This window comes from Ailuropoda melanoleuca, chromosome 8 (genome assembly GCF_002007445.2).
Source record: "Ailuropoda melanoleuca isolate Jingjing chromosome 8, ASM200744v2, whole genome shotgun sequence".
In the NCBI taxonomy this organism is placed as follows: domain Eukaryota; kingdom Metazoa; phylum Chordata; class Mammalia; order Carnivora; family Ursidae; genus Ailuropoda; species Ailuropoda melanoleuca.
The window spans coordinates 40,193,207-40,211,879 of record NC_048225.1 but is presented as its reverse complement, the minus strand read 5'-3'; the positions used below and the strand labels follow the sequence as shown (position 1 = coordinate 40,211,879).

Below are 18,673 nucleotides of genomic sequence, written 5' to 3'. Positions count from 1 at the left end.
GGTAACATTTAAGTACATTTGAAAGAAAAGGGGTCCAACAAAGAAAGTTGAAAAGGAATCATTGGAAAAAGGAGGAAGAGAATCAATGGGGGTGCCACCTTCAAAGCCCTGTTTCTATAAGGGAACTTCTAGTCATCTGAGGTTGCATGCATTTGTAGAAGTTGCTACTATTTGGAAGGCAGTAGTAACGATAAAGCTCTTCCTCATTATTGCCAGTGGAATTTACCTGATCAGTTACTGAACCTAGTTTCAGAATGTTTAATCTTAAGTGTATACTTGGGGGCATTAGTCTTTAATAACAATCAGGAATATTTCTCTCCAACTTCATGTTATTTCAATTCTTGCTAGATTTTCAATACCTCCTATCTTGAGCCACCACCGGATGGATATGAGAATGTTACGGGTATTGTTCCACCATATAATGCTTTCTCTGCCCAAGGCACACCAGAGGTAAAATAAGACTTCCTCACTCAACTCTTTAAACCTTCCTTTGTTATTTAAAGCCTCTGTAGAGAATGAAAACCAAGGAGATTAGGTAAATCATACACGCTTATCCATACTTTGAGATTCAGTGCTATGAACACCCTTTCTAAAATTAATTTAAGAAAAAGAAAAAAATAGAAATACGTAAAAATCATAGCCTGGTGAAGCAGATGCCTCTCTGAGGTAACAAAGGAGTTGCTGAACACATATTTAATTCAGGAATGTCAGTAGATGTTTCTCCAAGCTCTTTTCCTCTGTTCATAGTCTAGTTTTGTTATAGATTTATAGATCATACCACAGAAGTTCTTAGATTAATACTATGCTTGAAAATTAAACATGGTTGGGGGGTGCCTGGGTGGCTCAGTCGTTAAGCGTCTGTGTTCGGCTTAGGGCGTGATCCACCAGGGTACTGGGATGGAGCCCCACATCGGGCTCCCTGCTCCACTGGGAGCCTGCTTCTTCCTCTCCCACTCCCCCCGCTTGTGTTCCCTCTCTTGCTGTCTGTCTCTCTGTCAAATAAATAAATAAAATCTAAAAAAAAAAAAATTAAACATGGTTGGGATTTCTTTTTTCTTGTAAAAAACTCCTTTGTTTCACCTACCCCCCACTTATCTCCCCTCCCCTCCATTTGTTCTCTGTATTTTAAAGTCTGTTGGGTTGTTTGTTCGTTTTTGTTGAGGTTCTGCATGTAAATAAAATCATATGGTATTTGTCTTTCTCTGACTTAACTTCTCTTACTTAGCATAATACCCTCTAGGTCTATCCATGTTGTTGCAAATGGCAAGATCTCATTCTTTTTTATGGTTGAGTGTATACACACACACACACACACACACACACACACACACACACACACTTCTTTCTTATCCATTCATCCATCAGTGGACGCTTGGGTGAATAATGATGCAGTAAACATAAGGGTGCCTGTATTTCTTTGAATTAGTGTTTTTGCCTTCTGTGGGTAAGTACCCAGTAGTAGAATTCTGGATCATAAGGTATTTCTATTTTTAATATTTTGAGGAACTTTCATACTGTTTTTCACAGTGGTTGCGCCAATTTATATTCCCACCAACAGTGCACAGGGATTTATTTTTTCTCTACATCCTTGCCAACACCTGTTATTTCTTGTCTTTTTGATACTAGCCCTTCTGACCCATGTGAGGTGATATCTCATTGTGGTTTTGATTCGCATTTCCTTGATGATTGGTAATGCTGAGAATGCTTTCATGTATGTTGCCCATCTGTATATGTTCTTTGGAAAACTGTCTATGTAGGTCTTTTGCCCATTTTAATCAGATTATGTATGTATGTATTTATTTTTTGGTATTGGGTTGTATAAGTTTATATAGTTTGGATATTAACCCCTTACTGGATATATCATTTGCAACTATCTTTCTGCTCTTTAGTTAGGTTTATTATTTTCTTTGCTGTGCAAAAGCTTTTATTTTGCTGTAGTCCCAGTAGTTTATTTTTGCTTTTGTTTCCCTTGCCCAAGGAGACATAGCTAGAAAAATGTTGTTAGGGCTGATGTCAAAGAAATTACTCCCCTGTGTTTACTTCTAGGTGTTTTATGGTTTCAGGTCTCATATTTAGGGCTTTAATCCATGTTTAGTTTATTTTTGTGGATGGTGTAAGAAAGTGTCTTGATTTCATTCTTTTGCATATAGCTGTCCTTCCTAGTACCATTTATTGACGAGACTGTCTTTTCCTCACTGTATATTCTTGCCTCCTTTGTCATAGATTAATTGATTGTATAAGTGTGGGTTTACTTCTGGACTTTATTCAGGTCTATTGATCTATGTGTCTGTTGTCATGCTGGTACTAGGCTGTTTTGATTACTACAGCTTTGTAGTCTATCTTGAAATTTGAGGTTATGATACCTCCAGCTTTTCTTTCTCATGCTTGCTTTGACTATTGGAAGTCTTCTGTGGTTCCATACAAATTTGAGTATTATTTTTTGTAGTCCTGTGACAAAGGCTGTTGGCATTTTGATAGGGATTGTGTGGAATCTGTAGATTGCTTTGGGTAGTATGGACATTTTAATGATATTAAATGATATTCCAATCTGTGAGCATGAAGTATCTTTCCATTTATTTGGAATATTTATTAATATTAAATATTATTTGTTCTTCAGTTTCTTTTATCAGTATTTATATTTTTCAGGGTACGGGTCTTTCAACTCCTTGGTTAAATCTATTCCCAGGTATTTTTATTATTTTTGGAACAGTTATAAATGGGATTGTTTAAAACATAGTAGGGATTTTTGAAATGACTCTTTCCTTTGGCTCAGTATATGCTGATAATCTCTTCAAAACAGAACACACTGTTTAAAATGTTCCGTATTGACATTTTTTCAGTCTTTCAAAGTATCGAAATATCTTCTAAAAACTTATACACAATTAGCACGTGTCTGTTTTTTAAGGCCAGTCCAGGAAAGATAACTTTTGATGATGTGGTACTGTGCAGCATACTTATTCTTGGGTTTTCTCTTTAATGGTAGCAGTATTCTGTATGTTTTTAAATTTTCTCTTTTCTTTACAGGGGGATCTTATATATGTGAACTACGCTCGTACGGAAGATTTTTTCAAACTGGAAAGAGAGATGAACATCAACTGCAGTGGAAAGATTGTTATTGCAAGATACGGAAAAATCTTCAGAGGAAATAAAGTATTGTATCGTCTCTTTTAGAGAGAGGAGGATAGTGTATATCCTCTAAATGTAAATGACCAACTTGTGTTCTGTTTCCCAGAATTACCTCTCTCTCTCTCTCTATCTATAATATACACATATATATATTTAAAAAGTCTTCCTATTTGCACGGTTGCACAGGAAATCCTGTTTTTATGTTACCTCACATATCTATAAAGGGAAGTTACTTTTATTACAGAAACAAAATTTGCTTTTTAAAATTTTTTAAGGGAAATTTTATATAAACTGAAAACTGAAAGCTCCCCTACATTACCCATTTTATTTGCCCAGACATGATCAATCTTCACAGCTTTTCTTAGACCTAATTCTGTGACATATGAATATAAACACCTTTTTCTATATACTAACTTTATGTATATTATACATTTTTACAAAGATGGCATCATATACTATATACAACTTTATTTTCTCACTCAGCAATAATACATAGGGATTCCTCCACGTCAAAACACTGAGAGTTGTATAATGTGTAGTTAAGAGTATAGGACTCTAGATCCATACAACATAGATTCTGGTCTAGTCTAGGCTCCCTGTTCTCTAGATCTTTTACTGTGAACAAGTTATTTAATCTTTCTCTGCCAGTGTTTCCTCATACATAAAGTGGGAATGTTAATAATAGCACTAATCTCCTAGAATCCTTAACGAAGATTAAATGACTTGATGTTTGAAAGCACTTACGATAGTGCCTGGTACTTAGTTAATTCTATATAGCTGCTTATTAAGTAAATACCTTGTTATTTTGGATGTGTGCATGATACTTTGTAGAAGTGATAAGTAGTTTAACCATTCCTATGTTGACAGATGCTTGGCTTGATTTTATTACTATGAAAAATAATTCCATTGTGAAAATCTTTGTCCATATGCACTTGAACATTTATGTGAAGATTTTTGTAGTATGGATTTCTAGAAATTTAATGGCTGAGTCAACATGTATATTCCTTCAGAATTTTGGAAGGCATCATCAAATTGCCCTTTAAAAAAAAGTTGTGACAGATTGTACTCCCATTCATATTACAAGAATGCTTTCTGAATACTGGCAATATGTTTTAGTTAATCAAGACTGTTGGTTATCTATCTTTTGCTACAGAATTTCTGGTAATGAATTCAGAATCAGGAAAGATTTTCCTATTTGTGGTTAGTTTGAATTGTTAGAAAATGTTTATAAAACACAGTGGTCAATTTTTCACATACTCTGTATAGAACTTTAGATTAGTTTAGTCCCACAAATATTTATATGATGTGCTAGACGCTGAAGGGTGGATAGTTAAAAGTGAACAAGACATGGTCCCTTTTATCAAAACACCCTCAGTCTAGCAAGGGTGAAAGATATTTTAAGGATATTTTAAAATACTATGACCCATCCTATAGCATAAATACGTACAAAATAGAAGAGGTAGAAAGAAGGGAGACATTAATTTTGCAGTCTTAGTGACAACAGAAATGTTTCACAGAAGAGACAATAGCTTGTTTGGAGTTGTGTGTAGCAGCATGATAAAAAGCAGGGTCTCAAGTCCCTTACGTTATTAAATTGATCTTCTCTTAGATTAATTAATCATCTGCTACTTCTACATTATGGATTGTCCATTGCCCCTGCAGGTTAAAAATGCCATGTTAGCAGGAGCCATAGGAATCATCTTGTATTCAGATCCAGCGGATTACTTTGCCCCTGCGGTACAGCCATATCCTAAAGGATGGAACCTTCCTGGAACTGCAGCACAGAGAGGGAATGTGTTAAATTTGAATGGTGCTGGGGACCCGCTCACTCCAGGCTATCCAGCTAAAGGTAATGGATGGGCCTGTCATGGTTCACCCATTTTTACAAAATCCTACTTGCCCTTAAATAAGATGTAAAAACAAACATCTACAGAATAACCTTAAAACTATATACAATTACAATTTTTTGGATTGGTATTGCTAGGAACTAAAAAGCATTTCCCATGTATTACTTTTTTTTCAAATTTTCATGAGGTGTGGACATGGAGAGGGAAGGGTCAGTTGAATTTCTCTCTGCTTTTACCAGAGGTGCAGAAACACAGATCCCCATACCCAAAGTAATACTGCTTTTACCAAACTAGAACTTTGGCTTTCTGAATTGTTTAGTGATTTTATCCTTCTCTAGATATCATACATTTGTATTTTTTTTTCTAAGTACCAATGAGTTTTTGGGTGTTGTCAAAACTTTTCACGTTTTACATGTTAAACATCTGTGTAACAGCCTCCTCAGTTAAGATAATGAGCATATCCATTACTCAAAAAGTTTTCACTCATCTCTTTGTAATGCTTTCCTCTCCAACCCTTCCTACCCACTTCCTGCCAGTCCCTAGGCAACCACTGATCTGCTTTCTGTCAGCATAATTGTTTAGAGATCCATCCACTTGATGTCTGTGTCAATAGTTCATTCCTTTTTATGCTAAGTAGTATTTCATTGAATGAATACACTACAGTTTGTTTATTCATTTACTTGTTGATGGATGTTCCGATTGTTTTTTGTTTGGGCACACTCATACATAAAGCTGCTCTGAACAGTTGTATACAAATCTTTGTATGTACATGTGCTTTTATTTCTCCTGGATAAATATATAGAAATCGAATGACTGGATAATATGGTAGATGCATATTTAACTTTTGGAGAAATTTTCAAATTTTTTTCCAAAGTGGTTGTACCATTTTACATTCTAGCAACAGTGCATCAGTGTTCCAGTTGCCAAATCCTTGCTACCTTTAGTTTGGTCAGTCTCTTAATTTTACATTGTAATATATAAGTAAATCCTCCAAGTTACATTTTTTTTTTTCAGTTTTGGGGGCTATTCTAGGTCCTTTCCATGTGAATTTTAGATCCAGCTTATTTCCACTGACAAGTGTCCTAGGAATTTGACTGAGATTGAATTAAATCTATAAGTCAATTTGGGGAGAATCGACATCTTAAAAAATAATGAATATTTTAACCCATGCCCATGGTGTAACTCTCCATTTACTTAGGTATTCTTTAATTTATTTCCACGTTTGCAGTTTCATTGTATGGATTGTGCACATCTTGTTTACCCATATGAGTTTCCTAGTTGTATGCTTTTTAATAATACATTTTAAATTTCAATTTCCGTATGTTCAATGCTAATAAGTAGAAATACTTTGTATTTGTAGAAGAAATACATCAGTCTTGTATCCTACAAACTTGTTAAACTTACTAAATAGTTCTAGTAGGTAGGTAGTAGGTTTCTATAGCTACCATCAGTTTTTACATAGACGATCATGTTTTCTGCAAATATGGTTCTGTTTCTTTTTTTCTAATCTGAATGCCTTTTACTTTTTAAAATGTGTTTGCCTTAGTATACTGGCTAGTATCTCTTGTACATTGCTGGAAAAAGGTGTTAGAGAAGATGTCCTTACTTTGTTCCTGCCTCAAGAAGAAAAAAAATCCAGTCTTTCTCTGTTAAGTATGATCCAGCTGTAGGCTTTATTTCAGATTCCTTTTGTCAGGTTGGGGGAGTTTACTTCTGATGGGCTAAGAGCTTTATCTTTGCATATTTACCTAGGAATGTGTAATGAATTTTGTCAAATGCTTTCACTGAGTCTTGAGATGATAATAAGTTGTTATATTACTTGTGTTAAATTATACTAATAGATTTTTGAACGTTAAACCAACCCTCCCATCCTAAGATACACTCTACTTGGTCACAATGCATGATCCCTTTCTGTGTTGTTGGTATATCATTGAACTTAAAAATTTTGTTAAGCATATCTGTCTTTAGTCATGAGGGATATAGGCCTACAGATTTATTTTCTTGTACAATTTTAGTTTCATTTTGGTGTCAGAGTAATGTTGGCTTTATGTGCTAAGTCAGGAAATATTTCATCTTAGTTGTTTTGTAAGAGTTTATATAGAATGAGTGTTTTTGCCTGTAAACATTTGGTAGAATTGCCTAGCAAATCTGGGCCTGAAGTTTAGTTTGTAGGCATGTTTTTAACTACAAATTCAATTTTTAAAATAGGTGTGTGGCTATTTAGGTTGTCCGTTTATTATCCAGTGAGCTTTGGTAGTTTATGTCTTCCACTGATTTTGTCCATTTCATCTAAGTTACATTTAATAGAGTTGTTCATAATATTCTCAGTCTGTGTGTGTGTGTGTGTGTGTGTGTGTGTGTGTGTGTGTGTGTACACACATATGCATGTGCAGGTACTAAAGTGACATTCTGTTCTTTATTCCTGATCATGGCAATTTATCTCTCTCTTTCTTTTTTTTCCTGACCTGTCTTGCTAGAGATTTATCAGTTTTATTGATCTTCTCAAAGAACCAGCTTTGGATTTGATTCATAATTGCTACCATTTTTCTGTCTCCTATTTCTTATATTTCTGCTCTGATCTTTATTATGTTCTTTCCTGCTTATTTTTGCCTCATCTGCTCTCCTTTTCTATTTTCTTGAGGTAGAATCTGATGTCATTCGATTGAAATCTTCCTTTGTTTCTAAGTTAGGTGTTTCAGTGCTATACAACTATTTTGGCTGAAAGCCAAAGTCCTAATGAGATTGTAAGTCTGACAGTACTTTTCAGTCTTCCTTTAAAGAGAGCATTGTTTTGGATCTTTATGATTCCCATAAATTCCCTTTAATTTTTTTTTGTTTTCAGTAATACCTAGCTTCAGAATTTGGGACACATTTTACAGGCAACAGTTAACTGAAGCTTCCCTAAGAAGGATTCAAGATACCCTTGAGGAGGGGCACCTGGGTGGCACAGCGGTTAAGCGTCTGCCTTTGGCTCAGGGTGTGATCCCGGCGTTATGGGATCGAGCCCCACATCAGGCTCTTCTGCTATGAGCCTGCTTCTTCCTCTCCCACTCCCCCTGCTTGTGTTCCCTCTCTCGCTGGCTATCTCTGTCTCTGTCGAATAAATAAATAAAAATATTTTAAAAAATATATATATCCTTGAGGAAATAAAAATATTCTTGTAAAATTCAAGAGAATTACATGAAATGTCAAAACAAATTTGGAAATTTATAATCCCCAAAGTTGATTTTACATTAAAATTTGATTTAATTTCTTACTGTTGAATTAAATAAGCCATATTAGGGGTGCCTGGGTGGCTTGGTCGTTAAGTGTCTGCCTTCAGCTCAGGTCATGACCCCAGGGTCCTGGGATCGAGTCCCACATCAGGCTCCTTGCTCAGTGAGGAGCGTGATTCTCCCTCTCCCACTCCTCCTGCCTGTGTTCCCTCTCTCGCTGTCTCTCTGTCAAATAAATAAATAAAATCTTAAATAAATAAATAAATAGGTCATATTAGGTAAAACAGTCATTGGCTTTGGAGAATTTTAAATTTTGATATAATTTCAAATGTAGTAAATCTGAGATAGTAATAAAAGAAATTTCTTTATACCCCTTGCTCAGATTTTTCAGTTGTTTTCATTTTATGCAATTAATTTCTACAGAGTACACCTTTAGACTTGATGTCAAAGAAGGAGTGGGAATTCCCAAGATCCCAGTACATCCTATTGGGTATAATGATGCAGAAATATTACTACGGTATGATTTTCTATTTGGATATGAGATTTAAGATATTTTACACTAATGTGTCCACTTTCTTATCTAAAACCAATGTAATCTAATTATGTTAAAAGTAAAGTCTGTTTGTATACCTGAAACCAGTGCTATATGTCACTTATATGTCAATAAAATTTTTTAAAAATTAAGGAAACAAAGTAGGAAAATGAGTTTAAAAATAAGTCTTTTATCAAAATAGTTCCTGATGTAGGAATAACAGAGTACACCAAGAAATGGCAAGAAACCATTAGTCTGCTACAAATGAAAGTCTGAAGTGCAAAACTGTGTCCAAGATAAAAATGCTGATTGGAGATTTTTCAAACAGTTAAATTTTCTTTGATATGCCTGTGATGTTTAAACTTGACCTGTATTTTAAAAATATTACAGTGCCCACCACTTATTAGATGTGTGAACTTGGACCAGTTACTTAATCTTTCTCTGATTCAGTTTCCTCATCTGTGAAATGACGATAGTAATTGTTTCTCCCTGATAGGGTTATTATGAGGAGGAGATGAGATCAATTTAAGTGTGTAAAGTATCTAGATTATAGTAAACATTTAATTAATGTTTGCTATTCTTGCATTCTATTACTGATGTTCTTTCACAAATCTCCAACTTTTATTTTTTTAGATGTCTGTACCAATACAATTTAATAATTGCTTTATGAGTGCCTACTAGGTAATCAGTCATGAATTTCCTATTTTCACTGTTTCTTAGGTCTAATGATTCCCTACATAAGTAAAGTGAAAAGTAAGGAGGCTGATGTTTCACATTTTTCTCTCCCTATTTTTTTTTTCCCTAAGCCCTCTTACCACAAGCATACTAAGTACTTCATATATTTCAATTTTGGCTCTCTTGCTAAAATGTAAGTTCCACAAAGAAAGGGAATATTAACAGTACTTGGCTCATTAAATATTTGTTAAATGTATGAATGAAATATCTCATTATCAGACATTATGATTTCTTCTAAGAAATTGTGGTGCTCAGCCTTTTTCTGTCATTTTCATTTTCTCTCAACAGTCACATGGGAGGTACCGCTCCACCAGATGACAGCTGGAAGGGAAGTCTTAATGTGAATTATAACATTGGGCCTGGCTTTGCAGGGCATGGTTCCTTCAGGTAATTTTATATTATTTTAATACACTGGAAAAGTTTTATATGTTTAATGGGAAAATATCAAGATAACTGTTCTGCCAGGTATATTTTGCTTGTTTTCTTTCCTCATTTTTCATGGTGAACAATTGATCGTTTTATATCACTTAAGAAGTACTTATAGGATGATGTACTGAATTCTTCTTCCAGTAGAGAGATCACAACATTTGTTTTATAAAGTCTTAAACATGACTACATTTGAGTTTAGGTTTAACATTTTAACTTTCTTTTTCACCCAAAGTTTTAAAACAATGTTTCAGATAACCCAGTATTTCAAATGTATAGCATTTTGAAAGTTACCTTAAGGGAAGGAGTACAAGAGAAGAGAGAAAGGAGCTCACATTTATTGATCACTTCCTGTGCGGGTGGGTTAAATGAGTTAAAGTGGGTAAGCACATAGCTATTGTAAGGCTCAATGAATTAGCATTAGCGCTGTTGTAGAGGAGGGATCACAGAATATTTGTTCAATGAGCTTAGTATTAACAGAAAGATTAAGTTTTCCACTAGATCAAGGCAGGCAGGAAATGCTAGCTGGAGAGATCAACTTGTGTAGAATTGTGAAAGAGCCATGGCATGATTTAGAACTTTAAGTAGTTTGATTTGTCTGAGGGAGAAAGGGAAATTGAACACTGTTCAATCAGAATATATAGCTCTTTTGAGTAAACCAAAATTAGTAGCTCAGTCTTGTTTGCTAACACTTTACATTAACAGTGCAAACGTGGATTCTTAGTGTTTTTGTAGTTTCTGTAAGAATGTTTTTTCAGCACTTTTAAAGTATTAGAAATTTAATGTTTTTATTTTAAAGGAATTTTAGGAATATTTTAAGTGCTTATTTATCTCTATAACTCAGAACAGAGTTACTTTAATATAAGTTTATTATCTACAGCAGCAGGAAAACTTAACATACACAATGAAAGATAAAGGCCTTTCTGATCTGGAAAGAAAACATAATGACAGAACAGAGAAAACATATAGCTTCCGTTCTACAATTTCAGTTCAAGAGTAAATTCAGAAACATACAAATTCCTTTGTCTAGATATCAAAAAGTTGTTCTCCTTCACTATGGGCACAAAATTCTTAATTGACCTGAGCTGAAAATGGACAAATACACAAATAAAAATCTCTTGCTCTTTCTCACTAAAAAGAGCTTTTGATAATCTACTAACCCACTTATGGAGATTCTGTCATTTTTACTCAGATGAGCTGTCCAGATTCTGTCATTTCTCACCCAAAAGAGCTCTTTATAATTAATCCATTTACAGAGATTACCAAGTGACAAGGCATAAAACCAAATTCCTAATCATTGCTGCCACGAATAGGGAATAATTTACCTGCCACAAGCAAACTAGAAATACAAAACACAAAATCAGTAGGAGAAATAGTATAAAGTTAGAAGTCCACAGAAAGAGAGACAAACCAAGAAACAGACTCTTTAACTATAGAGAACAAACTGATGGCTACCAGAGGGGAGGGGGGAGGGGGGTGAATGACATAGGTGATGGGGGGATTAAGAGTGTATTTATTGTAATGAACACTGAGTAGTGTATAGAATTGTTGAATCACTATATTGTACACCTAAAACTAATACAACACTGTATGTCAACTATACTGGTGTTAAAATTAAACACTTAAAAAGAGATACAGAATCAACAGAGTGAAAATTCTGTCACTGCTTGTGTTTTACCTCAGAGCCAAAAGAAGACATGTCTGGGTTTAAGCTACCCATACCTGGTTCTACGAGGTGAATCCATTATACATCTCAGTGGGACTTCCAAAAATGATAAAGGGTGATTTTTTTTTTTAAGTTAAACCATGTTTCTCGTACAAATATAAAACAAATGTGTCAAAAATTTCATTTAATTCATTAATTAATAAGGGAACCACAAAGGAATTAAAATTGGTTCAAAGGAGAATTCAGTGATGATACCAGAAAAAATCAGTGCATCAAGAATGCTGAAATGGAAGTACTTAATAGCAAAAATCTTGTTTCTTCTACCTTGAATAAATTGAACATTCACAAGACAGATTGTATATTTCAGCAGATGTGGTATTTCTACAAGTTAACTTTGATGTCTACAGAGTTGTGTATTATTCCTATCAAAGACAGTGATAGGCAGAGGTAACTGATGGATGAGCTAAGGCCTTTCTCACTTTTTCCTTATAAGTGTGCATTCATTCATTTCACAAGTATTTATTGAGAATTTACTATAACCCAGGCACTATTCTGCAAACTGGGGATTCAGCAGTGAACAAAACAGACAATATTCCTTCCCCTGTGGAGCTTACATTATAGAGTTCATGTTATTTGGAACATGAGTTTGAAGTGGTAATAGAACAAACAAATAGATCCTCTTTTAAAAACTTCTGGAGGCAATGATTCTAAAAATTAGGAAAATGTAAGTTTAAATATGTGGGTGGGCTCCTCTGAGGATCTGAACAGGTAATCTATGTTTATTTTCAGGTTTTGATTAAAATAGTTTTTTTTCCTCATTCCTTATTTGTTAACATTATTATTTTCTTCATTTAATGACATAATATCAGTGATTCAGGGTGTCTTACCAATAGATCTTAGGCTCATATTTTTAGAAACACACGCTAAAAATGTTTCTGCTTTATTGTTATTAATTTTTATCTCTCAGTAGCAAAATAAATCCTTAATGTCTTAAAATGTAAAAAAATACCCATTAATTAGTTTTTCCCCAAAGGCACTTCTGTTGAATATTGCACATGATTTAAATATGCATTCAGAAGCACAATATACTTATAGAGGGGAAAAATCAGAATCTGCACTTAGCAATGTACAGTTTTGACAGCCTCTTAGTTCTTGCATTCATAAACCACAAATTAGAAACTGCTGGGAGTCCTCTCCATCCACCCCCCTCAACAGATAAAGATTCATATTGTTTCCTTGTGAAAGGGAGACTCAGCATTTTCCCATGTCATTTTGGATTCATAGAATGTGAATGGCTTTTTTTTTTTTCTTGACTATTTGAGCCTGACTGTATTTTCCCTTGAATTATAATTTGGTTAATTATATTTCATGAATGGATATTTTTAAAAGGCTGGCCCAAATGAGAATCAACAGTGATGGGCTAGAAAAGTTTCGTTATGTAGTTGTCTGGTACATTCTAGCAGGTGCTTCCCAAATTCCCATTTCCTTCCCAAATTTCCCATGTTTCTTGTTGGTGCCACTCAGCCAGCTATTTAACAATGTAACAACGTTGTGCTTTAACAATCTTGAAGAAAGCCACTGACCAGCAGGAATTAATGTAAATGCAAAGACATATTTTAAAAATGCTTATTTGTCCTTTTATACATAATTGGCTGCCTTCCTTATTTTTGTAATTTATACAGTGTATTGAAAACTTTTAGAATGAATACCCAAGACATTTTGAATAAGAGTATTTTGGACTTTAAATAAATATAAACAATATAGCTGTGAGGGAGGAATAATAAAAATATTGACATTCAGTTTTTAAAATCTGACTTTAAGCATGCTTAAGTACTTAGGAGTAAAATGCATTAACCATTTATAAATTGCACACATCAACAGTGTTAATGATTATTGAATTTAGGTTGTGGATATATGGGAATTCATTGTCCTATTATACAGTTTTCTGTAATTTTGAGATTTTTCATAATAAAATGGTAGAACAAAACTGTTAGATGTAATGATCTATATGAAGTAATTTATTCCCTTTGAAATCCTAGGAAGGTAAGAATGCACGTTCATAACATCAATAGAATTACAAGGATTTACAACGTAATTGGAACGATCAGAGGATCTGTGGAACCTGGTGAGTCTGAATGTTTTTAAACACTCATTTGTACAAAGATTAAAAGAGTAAGAGACTATGGACTATGAGAAACAAACTGGGGGCCTCATAGGGGAGGAGGGTGGGGGAATGGGATAGACCAGTGATGGGTAGTAAGGAGGGCACGTATTGCATGGTGCACTGGGTGTTATACGCAACTAATGAATCATCGAACTTTACATCGGAAGCCGGGGATGTACTGTATGGTGACTAACATAATATAATAAAAAATCATTAAAAAATAATAAAAAAAATAAAAGAGTAAGAGAAAACAAACTTCAGTCAATGGTTGATTTTTTTTTTCCCCTGACTGATGTGAAACAGCTACATTTGGGGGGAAAAAAATTGCACGACTCTTAAAAGAAACCTCTACCTTATAGTGTCGATTTTTTTTTCCAATGGAAGAAATGCAACCAAAGGAAGTTTAATTTCAAAACCTAAATCGGAACTATTTGTAACGTATTGGAAGTTGTAGTTCTTTTGAACGTGTTATTTTCCAGACAGGTATGTTATTCTAGGAGGTCATCGCGACTCCTGGGTGTTTGGAGGTATTGACCCAACCAGTGGGGCTGCTGTTCTGCAAGAAGTTGCCCAGAGTTTCGGAAAACTGAGGAGTGGAGGTAAATAATGCGTCTTTGGCAGGTGATGATGAAAAGTGACACACTCGCTTGTCCTCTATGTTTAGGCAGTCATACCTAATAACGCGTGTTAACATTGTGTATGATTGCAGGCTGGAGACCTAGGAGAACTATCATTTTTGCGAGCTGGGACGCAGAAGAGTTCGGGCTGCTGGGTTCCACAGAATGGGCTGAGGTAAAAAGACCAGAGGCGCTTGTCATGTTCTTGGTCAACAGGGAAACAGTACGTGTATTTCAGGATGAGCACAGATCAATTCCATTACCTAAAATTAATTTAATGTGGAGAAAGACTCAAGAATTTAAGAAATAGTTTGTGTTTACTTTCATGTTAGTTTGGCAAAGCAGAATAACTTCTTCATTACTGGGCCAAAACCAGATTTATTTTTGTCAAAAAAATTTGGGTTCTATTTGTATTTGTTTTGTGACTAAGTAAAATTTGGAAGCTCAGGGAATAACCAACATTAGCAAGCTTTTCTGACAAGAGGATTGGCCTACGTAAAAATGGATACAGATCCTGGGAGTTAATTTTCAAGTTTTTGAAGTTTCCTTGGAGTTGTATTTACGAAAACCTATGGTGCTTTTACCTAAGAAAACCTAAGGTGACTATACTTTGATGATAATTTTACAGTTGCAGATTCCATATAAATTGCAACCATAGATATATTTTACCTTTTACAAAAGATGTGCTTGATTGTTGAGTAGAAGATAAGTTTTGTAAATGGAATTACTTCAGTAAATTGCCTTTATCATTTCAGATATTAATTTTTTCTTCAGGTATGGTTGATTTTCATGTTACACTTGCTCCTAATGCTTTATCTTTAAGTGTCTCTCCTAGGCCCCCTTCTTTCATCTTCTTCCCTTAGCCTCCCTATCGAGTAACTATGTTCTTTAATGTACAAGGTAAGGACACACATTTTGTAAAGACACGTGCACTGTATAAGCTCTACTCTCCCTGCACCATGGATTTATCTTTTATGAGTTGCGATTTGATAGCATTGTTTTAAAGCATGTTATACACTTCTTGTTATTATCTAGTTTTAAAAATACTTTCCTCCTCACTCATTTCTTCTAACTTTACTTTAAAATGATAATGTGAATGAAATAAGTATGGGAGTAAAATCACACACGGTCACTTGTTTTCTGTCACTTATCCCTATATTCAGTTGACATTGCAAAGTTTTATTATCATATCAGTAATTATGAATATGCATTTTGGAAGTAGATTATTTAGATGAATCAAATTCCCTTTGCTTTTAGAAATGTAAATTCTTGTGAATACATGTATATATAAATAGGTGTGTCTGTTTCTCTAATTTTAGCAGCTTCAAAAACAAAAAATCTAACATAAAAAGTAATAAATATACTTTTCATTAATCTAAATAAATCTGGGCTAGGATCAATTTCAATACTTTCCAATTTTCGATCATATTCAGCGGCATACTTTCTTTAAATATAGTTAAGGAATCGTCTTTATTTCTACTAAAACTGTGTTGTAATGGAAACTCTGATGCCATATGTATCTATAACAGGGGCAACTACCATCTGGCCATTGTGGGCAAGTGCATGAAGATAGGCAACAGTTCTCATTTGTGCCATAACCATGCACAGCTTTGATTTTTTTTATTATAATCTTTTTTAAATTTAACTATAGTTGACAGAAAATATTATATTAGTCAGGTGTACAAATTGTGGATTGACAGTTTTATATATTATGCTCACTACAGTAAATGTAGTTACCATCTATCATCATATAAAGTTATTATAATATTATTGACTCTGCTGTACTTTGCATCTTCTTGACTTACTGTTTATAACTGGAAGTTTGTACTTATTAATCCCTTCACCTGTCTTGCCTGTCCTCCCACTCCCCTCCCTTCTGGCAACCACCATTTCTCTGTATTAGCTTTTGTTTGTTCACTTTCTTTCTTAGATTCCACATATAAGTAAAATCATATGGTATTTGTTTTTCTCTCTCTGACTTATTTCAGTTAGCATAATACCCTCCAGATCCATCTGTGTTGTCACAAATGTCAAAATTTCATTCTTTTTAATGGCTGAGTAGTATTCCAGTGTGCACAGACATCCCCCCCCACACACACTCACACCACATCATCTTTAGTCATCCATGGATGAACACTTAGATTATGTCCATATCTCGGCTATTGTAAATAATGATATAATAAATATAGGGGTTGCATGTATCTTTTTTAATTAGTGTTTTCATTTTCTTTGGGTAAATACCCAGGAGAGGAATTGCTGGATCACAGGGTAGTTCTAATTTTAGTTTTTCAAGAAGTCTCTACACTGTTTTCCCTGGTGGCTGCACCAGTTTACATTCCCACCAACAGTGCATGAGGGTTCCCTTTTGTCCACATCCTTATCAACATTCATTATTTATTTTTTGATACTAGCCATTCTGATAGGTATGAAATGATATCTCATTGTGGTTTTGATTTGCATTTCCCTGACTAGTGATGTTGAGCATCTTTTTATGTATCTGTTTGCCATCTGTGTATCTATCATCTTTGTAAAAAGTGTCTCTTCAGATCCCTTGCCCATTTTTTAAGTGGATTATTAGGGGGTTTTCTGGTGTTGAGTTGTATCAGTTCTTTATATGTTTTGGATATTAATTCCTTATAAGTACATCATTTGTAAATATCTTCTCCTATTCAGTAGGTTGCCTTTTTGGTTTGTTGATTTTTTTCTTTTTTCTTTTTTCTTTTTTTTTTTTTTTTTTGGCTGGGCAAAAGCTCTCTGTTTTGATGTAGTCTCAGTTGTTTATTTTTGCCTTTGCTTCCCTTGCCTGAGGAGACAGATCCAGAAAAATATTACAAAGGCTGATGTCCAAGACATTACTGTTCATATGTTTTCTTTCAGGAGTGTTATGGTTTCAGGTCTTCCATTTAGGTCTTTAATACATTTTGAGTTTATTTTTGTATATGGTATAAGAAAGTTGTCCAGTTTAATTCTTTGCATGCAGCTGCCCAGTTTCCTCAGTACTATTTATTGAAGAGACTGCTTTTCCCCATTGCATGTTCTTGCCTCCTTTGTCATAGATTAATTGCCATAAGTGGGTTTATTTCTGGTTCTCTATTCTGGTCTGTTGATCGGTATGACTCATTTTTGTGCCAGTACCATACTCTTTTGATTAACATAGGTTCTTAGTATAGTTTGAAATGTGGTATTATGATACCTCCTCGTTGGTTCTCTTTTCTTAAGATTACCTAGGTTTTTATGGCCTGTTGTGGTTGCATACAAATATTAGGATTATTTGTTCTAGTTCTGTGAATAATACTACATTACTGGTATTTTGATAGGGATTGCAGTGAATCCGTAGATGGCTTTTGGTGCTATGGACATTTAAAAATATTAATCGATTCCACCAGCATGGTTTATCTTTCCATTTGTTGGTATTATCTTCAGTTTCCCTTGACAATTTTTTATACTTTTAGGGTACAGGTCTGTCACCTCCTTGGTTAAATATATTCCTAGGTATTTTATTCTTTTTAGTGCAATTGTAAATGGGATTCTTTTCTTAAACTAACTTTCTGCTACTTTGTTGTTGGCATATAGAATCAACGTATTTCTGTATATTAATATTGCATCCAGCAACTTAATCATTTATTAGTTCTATTAGTTTTGTGGAGTTTCTAGGGTTTTCTGTATATAGTATCATGTCGTCTACAAGTAGTGACAGTTTTACTTTTTCCTTACTGATTTGGATGCCTTTTCTTTTTCTTGTCTGACTACTACAGCTAGGACTTCCAATGCAATGTTGAAAAAGGTGGCAAGCGTGAACATCCTTGTCTTGTTGCTCATCTTAAGATCCTTACAACCCTGGAATAAGTCCCACTTGATCATGATAAATGGTCCTTTTAATGTATTATTGAATTTGGTTTCCTAGTAATTCATTGAGAATTTCTGAATCTGTGTTCATCAGGGATATTAGCCTATAGAATTTCTTTTCCTTTCCTTTTCCTTTCCTTTTCCTTTCCTTTTCCTTTCCTTTCCTTTCCTTTCCTTTCCTTTCCTTTCCTTTCCTTTCTTTCCTTTCCTTTCCTTTCCTTTCCTTTCCTTTTTCCTTTCCTTTTCTTTCTTTTTCTCCCTTTTCTCCCTTTCCTGCCTTTCCTTTCTCTTTCCGTGTGGCTTTATCTGGTTTTGATATCAGGGTAATTCTGGCCTCATAGAATGAACTGGAAGCTTTATTTCCTCTTCTATTTTTTAGAGTAGTTTGAGAAAGAGAGGTATTAATTCTATCTGTGAAGCCACTGGGCCTGGACTTTTGTTTGTTGGGAGTTTTTTGGTTATGGGGTCTGTGTTGTTACAAGTATTTGGTCAGCTCAGA

At 34.4% G+C, this 18,673-nt stretch overlaps 1 protein-coding gene across 2 annotated transcripts in view; it reads left to right on the top strand.

Annotated features, from left to right (window-relative positions):
* The first annotated feature begins 6 nt into the window (after positions 1–6).
* Positions 7–18,673, top strand: part of NAALAD2 (N-acetylated alpha-linked acidic dipeptidase 2) — a 48,037-nt gene continuing 29,370 nt past the window's right edge. Inside the window, exons 1-8 of one of the 2 annotated variants that reach the window (XM_034666170.1) lie at positions 7–450; positions 3,025–3,150; positions 4,789–4,975; positions 8,612–8,705; positions 9,744–9,842; positions 13,587–13,672; positions 14,191–14,310; positions 14,421–14,503. In XM_034666170.1, the coding sequence (XP_034522061.1) occupies positions 3,085–3,150; positions 4,789–4,975; positions 8,612–8,705; positions 9,744–9,842; positions 13,587–13,672; positions 14,191–14,310; positions 14,421–14,503 (735 nt within the window). In that variant the 5' untranslated portion in view covers positions 7–450; positions 3,025–3,084. Of the gene's footprint in view, positions 451–3,024; positions 3,202–4,788; positions 4,976–8,611; positions 8,706–9,743; positions 9,843–13,586; positions 13,673–14,190; positions 14,311–14,420; positions 14,504–18,673 lie in introns of those variants that run through there. The other variant, XM_019797139.2, reaches the window with a different exon arrangement.